This window comes from Calonectris borealis, chromosome 4, assembly GCF_964195595.1.
Source record: "Calonectris borealis chromosome 4, bCalBor7.hap1.2, whole genome shotgun sequence".
In the NCBI taxonomy this organism is placed as follows: Eukaryota; Metazoa; Chordata; class Aves; order Procellariiformes; family Procellariidae; genus Calonectris; species Calonectris borealis.
Window position 1 is genome coordinate 33,584,203 of NC_134315.1, and position 7,021 is coordinate 33,591,223.

A 7,021-nucleotide genomic window follows, 5' to 3' on the forward strand; every position below is an offset into this window, starting at 1 on the left:
GAAACCCCTCCATTCAGTAGTTCATTGCCTTTGTGTTTGTACAGTTAACGCAGTCTATAGTCATGCACAAGTCTTTCTCTCTGTGTTCCCATTTCCAATTTATGAGATAACTGTTCTTTGGTAATGTACTTAGAAAGGCATAGCATGCAATATATATCTACTTTTTAAAAAATAAAGGTTTCGTTCCAGGGGTAAAGAAACTGCAATGTAATCTGAAACTTCTTCATTGATTAAGATATTAAGAATTTAAGATCTGCAACCCCACAGAGCCTTGCCAATTCCTCTATACCCTTCCCACTCTGGGGCCACTTCAAAAGTAAAAGAAGAATGTTTTAAATAAATCTGAAACATCCTGGGAGAGGTAGTTCTCACTTTAAGTAGTAAGAGCAGATGCAAAACTTGATTAAAGTGAACAGATGTTTGAAGTGCATTTTGCTTTTTAATTTTTTTAAATAGGCAAATTTACGTTTCAGTCACTCGAGTTTTATTTGATAACTTTCATGCTTGCTTAGTAATTACTAAATGGGATGTAAAAACTTAAGAGATTATTACACAAATGTCAAATGACTTTTCAAATTAATGTTTTGAAGTCTTTGTTTATTCTTTTCAAATAATTGTGATGCTATGTTTTATATGCATTTTTCAGCATTTAATCATGTTTTCTTTCTTTTCAGCTTCTTAATTAAATGAATTCAAGAGGGATTCATTTAGAGCTGCTTACCATGAAGATAAGCTATTACCAACATTATCTGCCCACCAATGTTACATGTATTGAAGAATATTCCATTGGCTAATCTGTTTTTGTGATAATTTATATAGTATACTGATAGAGAAATGAATGCAGTTTTATGCAATGAATGTGTAATTTATAGAAACATACAGTAAACACCTCATTGGGAAGTGCTAAAAAGTTATGAATATAGTGTGCTCAAGAATTTAAATAAATTTCATTATAATGGGCTTCTGTTTAAGGCTTCCTCATTAACTTTAGTACATGAATCCAAAGGGTGTTGCCAAGATTTTTCACCTGAAGTTTGTTATCAGGTTTTGAGATATGTTTTAGAACTGAACAAAACATCATTGGTTCTTCAACTACTGTTAAGAGAAATACCATAGTGGAAACTATAATTTAATGCCTACATGTACTTTGCCACCACTTTGCTTTGAAACAGTATATGTATATATAGTCTCTGATCACCTCAAACATGTTAAGCCATTAATATAAAATTATATTCTACATATTTTCATCCTGGATTTCTTCTTTTTGTGGCTCAGCAGTATTTGGAGCACATACATTGCCATCTCTCTTTCATGCCAAAGGATGCAATTCAAAATGGTTTGTGGAATCTTGAAGGCAAGAAGGCTTAAATCAGTCAGAACTCAGATCCTGTTAAGCTAACTCTGTGGTGGCAAAATGGGAGGATGGGGGGCAACAATATTTTGTAATGCACAACATGTTGGTTTTTTTTTTTTAGGTAGCAGCAGGAGGAATGTATTATCCTGAATGATGTTTATAAAGCAATACAGATGAGTCTATTGGAACAGGAGTTACAGCAGTTGCCAGTTTTCTGTGTTCACCCAGCTTTGTGAAAAGCTTGTGTAGGAATTTGTAATGCCATTTTAAAAAGCCATTTTTGTAGCTGCGCACATCTCATATTATATGAATTGCTCATAAACCTTTGCATATGCCTACATAGTGTATTCTCTGTGGCTCAGGAAACAAGACGATTCACATGATGCTCTACCTCAGTCCTGCTTCTTCTTTTCCTCTCTACTGGTACTTTTCCAAGTATCAGTTCACTGTCACTAGCATTCCAGGAATGAAATAAAGTTGGAGTTTTTTCATTCATGATATAGGAATGCTTCTAAATATGAGGATGAGATTGACTAGACTTTACAAAACTCACTTCATCTAATGCTCTAGCTGTTCCTTCTCCAGAAAATACCATTATGTTAAGACCTGGGAAACATTTTAGGACAAGAAAAAACAGGAAGGACAGGCTGTTTCTTACACAAAAACAAAGCAAGACTGCTGTTGTGGAAATGCTGCAAGGTTGTAGAGCAGCATTTAAACTAGAAGCTGGGGAAAAACTGACAAACTCAAAACATCTGGTTCACAAACTCAAAACATCTGGTTCACAGACTGATAGGGGCTGTTAAGGGGGATGCAGCCTTTTCAGAAGTGCATTGGCTATTAGCTAGGAAAGCAGATCACATTGTATAGGGAAGGCAAATCAAACCGCCCACGATGCCAGTTGACTGGCATATGCCAGTGTGGTGAAGCTAGGGCAGAATTTGCAAGAGCTTTATATCAGTGCTAGAAGCTTGAGAAATGGATGGAAGAATTGCAATGTGTGGTATCAAACAACAGCCTTGGTACAACAGGCGTTCAGAGATCTGATGGGGAAAAAAATCAGTAGGACACCGTTGCCAGTGAGAATGGCATGGCAGGGTATGTGGGTGACAAAGTGGCACCATATGTGAAAGATTACAGCAGCATGGACGTCTTGCAGGAAAAAAAGAAGCATTGCAGTAGGTCTCCATGGTTGGAAGTCTGTACAAACCTAATAAAAAAAAATCTAATTCTAGAAAAGAATTAGAACTGTGCTAGTGACCCCTGATCAAGATGACAATCTTGACGATCTGGAAGTGAGACTAGAGAAACTGCAAGTTTCAGACAGGTAGTAATAGTCAGAGATCTCAAGACCACATCCTAATGAGATTAAGTATTTCAGCTTGTGATGAGGTGTAAAGTATTCCAGTGATACATGTCTGTGTCCTGGAACAGCTGGTAGATCTCAAATAATAACCAAGTCAAAAGTAGCAGCTTGAGTAGTGCATGGGTACTAGCATAAGAGGTATTCATGGGAGAGCTACTCCGTAACAGCAACCACAATACAGTAGGGTTAATACTGTTGCAAGAGAGGACAGTCAAAGTGAAATCTGAACTAATAAGTTGGAGCAATGTAGAAATAAAGGCAGTTAATAAAACAAACAAAAAACCCACAACAAACAACAAAAAAGGAACAGTCCAAATAGCAAGATGCCTACAACCAGCCTGGGGGCTGTTAAATACTGTATTAGAAGCCTAGGTAAATCATGCGCTGCAACTCAAAAAGAAATAAAAAAATACTTACATGGCTCAGTAGGAAAGTTACTCAGAGGGAATTCTGTGTTTTCAATGCTGGCAAGAGGAACAGGAAAACTCACAGCACATCACGGGTCAACTGTAAACATAACAGGTCTAAAAAATAATCTGAAGGTGATGCTCAAGGTGGTAGCATGGTAGCACAGAATTCTTTAAATACATCAAAAGAAGCGGACCGGGTATGGAGCTAGTGACACAAGCTAGAGAGCTGATGACAAAGGTTTAAGAACGGCCACCCGCTGATAAAGACTGTGACAAAGAAGCCAAATTCTCTGTAGCAGCTAGGCCAGAAAGATCTAGATCAACATGGTCAAGCACCTTATGTGTAATTGCTTTAAATAGATAAGCTAGATGCTGGTGAGATCTCAGGACCAAATGGCATTTATCAAGGAGCTCTGAAGGAAATCAGATGTGAGGTTGCAGAAGTGCTGAGCAAGGTGCCTTCACCTATCATTACAGATTGCCTCTGTATCAGAGGACGGATGGATTGCCAACAGAGCTGTCGTCTATAAAAGGGAGAGTCTAGAGGGAAGACTGAGCTACAGACCAATGAACAATTTCCAATCCTGATAGGATGGTCAAGTCTGCAATAAAGAGTAAATTTACTGAGAGCAAGGGTAAACATAGTCATAGAATCATAGAATCATTAAGGTTGGAAAAGACCTCTAAGATCATCGAGTCCAACCATCAACCCAACACCACCACACCCACTAAACCATATCCTTAAGCGCCACATCTACATGTCATTTAAATACTTCCAGGGATGGTGACTCAAACACTTCCCTGGGCAGCCTGTTCCAAGGCTTGACCACTCTTGACCCCTCTCAGTCAGCCAAGAATGGTGTAGGACTTGTATAAAGGAGAATTTAAGCTCACAAAGCTGGGAGCATGCATGCACTTGAATACATCTTCATCAGTGACCTGCAGAAGGGCATATGCAGTGCAACCTGCATTATAGATAAGCTTATATGGTGCTGTGCTTATGGGGAGAAGAGTCCGCAAGAACTTCACAAAACTCGATGAATGCTTAAAAAGTTGGCAGGTGAGCATCAATGCATCTAAAGAAAAATAAATCATGCCTTGTTCAGCTAAAACTCAGGAAAGACAGGAGAGTTATAACTGAACAGATTTTAACAGAATTGTCAGTGTGCATTGGCAGCCAAAGAAAAGGTGTTTGGTGTCATGAGTAGGGGTATGGGTAACAAGACAGGACAACACTTTGCAACTACACAAGATCTCTGTGCACTCCTGTTGAGTGAGTGCTGCATGTAGTTCTGATCTACACATCTCAAAGACACAGGGCACTTCAAGGTACAGAAAAGGCACTGAGAATTGATCAGGGGGATAGAGTCCCTCCTTATGAAGGGACACTAAGAAGACTGGAACTCTTCACCTGGAAAAGAAAAAAACTGAGGAGTGACTATGATTATGGCTTACAAGTTTATAAATGCATTAGATGATAGATAAACTGAATACAAAATATTCACCAAATCCTACAATACTAGAACCCATGTGCAGCTGATTTAAAACAAAGTAAAAGGAAGTACATCCTTACTACTTTTTCGGATTCTCTGTCACAGGAGGTTGTGGAGCTAGATAATATCAGCAGGTTCAGAATATGGTCAGAAAATTCATGGTCACAGTTCCACAAGAAACTCTAAAGGAGAGGCAAGCATGCACTGTTTACCATCTTTAATACAGTAATTCTGGATGCTGGAGAGAGTATGAGGGAAACGGACCACATTCTCTTTAAATAGTGTCTCCAATCAGCCAGAACAGTGAGCTAGATGGGCTTTTGCTCTGACCTCCTGAGGCACTTTGTAAGCTCATTAAGAGCTGTGAAGGAGGAAGGAAGTGACATCAAGAAGACCTGTATGATCTGCTGCCACTTTTGTTCTCTTGACAGCACAAATAAGCAGGCCTCGAAGGAACCAGCAATCAAGGAGGAGGCAGACACAGGTAGTGGCAGTGCTCAGGAGGATAAGAAGCATTTCAAAAGACCTCAATCCCAAGGCAAACACTGTAGGGAAAAAGTACAAAATTTAGCAGTACAAAAATACAGAGAGTAATCTATTTAGATCTCAAGTGCTGAGCGACAAGACAACATAAAACCACTTTTTAAAATATATATAGAAAGGTGTCATTAACAACTTCAAGACATTTTCATCACGTGTGGTGCATCAAAAATCTTGGGATCCTCTTTTGATGCTAACGCACAACATTTTTTTAAGTGCTAGAGTGAATGCTATTTGTTGCAAGTCTTTCCATAAGGAAATATCCTGCCATATTTCATAGGTGATCACTTCCAGTGCTATGAATTTATCACCCTAACTATAGCGTTCACAGTAGTAAAGGGACAGGTTGGAGTTTGATTTAAAGAACAAACTGAAGCAGTGTGAAACAACACAGCTGTAGGACAGGCAATAAGAACTGCAAGTCTACAGGCGGCAGGCAACACAGCGTCCTCCATTTCTCATGCTTGCTCTGCTGCATGGTACCTGGCACATATGCTTCCTCCCCACACCCAGGTTTAGATATTTTTCTATAGACCTTAGCAAGCATTTTCAAAAGCATTAGCTCCATTTTCTTCCATCCTCCTGTACCAGCAGCTTCTTCCTTGTGTCCTTTTCCTATAACACAGGCCTTAAAGTTTTTACACAGATCCAACTGATGTTTGGGGAAACCTCATTCCACATTTGTTTTGTTGCACTTTGTTAGTTACTTTAACTAGATGTCGATGTAATTGGAATAACATATGTGTTGTCATTAAAGGGACCATTTAGATGAAAATTAAATAATGTATAAATCTGAAGATGGAGATAAGCAAGCAGTATCTCTTAAAAGTACCCAGATTCTAAATGAGCAGGACTGTGGTACTAAAAAGCTTGATGCCGTTTTTCACTAGTTCATGTTTGCAGCAGTAGACACCTACAAACTTGTAAAAAAAGAAATTCATACTTGAGGATCGAAGCATAAGATTTATAGCAGCAAAGCCTTGCAACTGAAGTTGCAAAGAAAGTGTAAAAAAAATAAAAAAAAAATAATCACCATTCTCTTTCCAATCAAATTCAACTCAAGATACTCTTCATAACAGCCAAATGAAACTCTCTCCACAGTCATGTAAGTGACATTAACAAGCCTCAGTGTCCTGTTAAGGATCTAGAACAGACCTCCACATGGATGCAGGTGTCTGGTCAGGCAGTCATACCTGACCTCATCCATCAGGACCATCAGGATCTCATCCTTAAAAGATTTAAGATGTCTTTAGACCAAGTTAGAAGCTCTGGGAGTTATTCTTACAATTCTTTGTAATACATGAACAACTGACTATGATTTTGCTCTTTATGTTTGGTAGTACTGAATAACTATATTTAAGAGAAAAATAGCCTATAGTTTTTGCCTGTGATGAAAATGTAATATAGACGTATTCTTGCATGCTGTAATATGAGTTGAAGATTTTATACACTGGTTGAGGCTTTGAGGTTTTTTTTACCCCCCTATATTTTCTACCCTAGAGGAATTTCACCCTCATATCTATCTATCCCCGCCCCCCCCCCCCCCCCCCACACACACACACAAGAATGCCTCATTAGGAATTCTTAATGAAAAAATTTTGGAGCTCTGACAACTTCTTGTTAGAACCTCTCAAATCCAAGTGTAGACATTCACCTATGCACAGTCCATGTATGAACAGGAGCACTGTGTGTTCTCCACTGAAGTACGGATACATGCCCCACTGAGCGCTACGCAAGTTCAGGCTCATTGTCTGCCCTATAGTTAGCTATACTATTATGCAAGATATAGCTAACGTGAATAAGCAAACCCAAATTTTTTTCTTTGTGCATCACAATAAGTGTATGATCCCTAAAGATG

General features: G+C 38.8%; 1 protein-coding gene across 1 annotated transcript in view; it reads left to right on the top strand.

The window, feature by feature from the left end:
* TUSC3 (tumor suppressor candidate 3) overlaps positions 1 to 960 on the top strand; it is a 146,153-nt gene extending 145,193 nt beyond the window's left edge. The window contains exon 10 of the mRNA XM_075150562.1: positions 675 to 960. Within this exon, the coding sequence (XP_075006663.1) occupies positions 675 to 690 (16 nt within the window). The 3' untranslated portion in view covers positions 691 to 960. The remainder of the gene's footprint in view (positions 1 to 674) is intronic.
* The last annotated feature ends 6,061 nt before the right edge of the window (positions 961 to 7,021 follow it).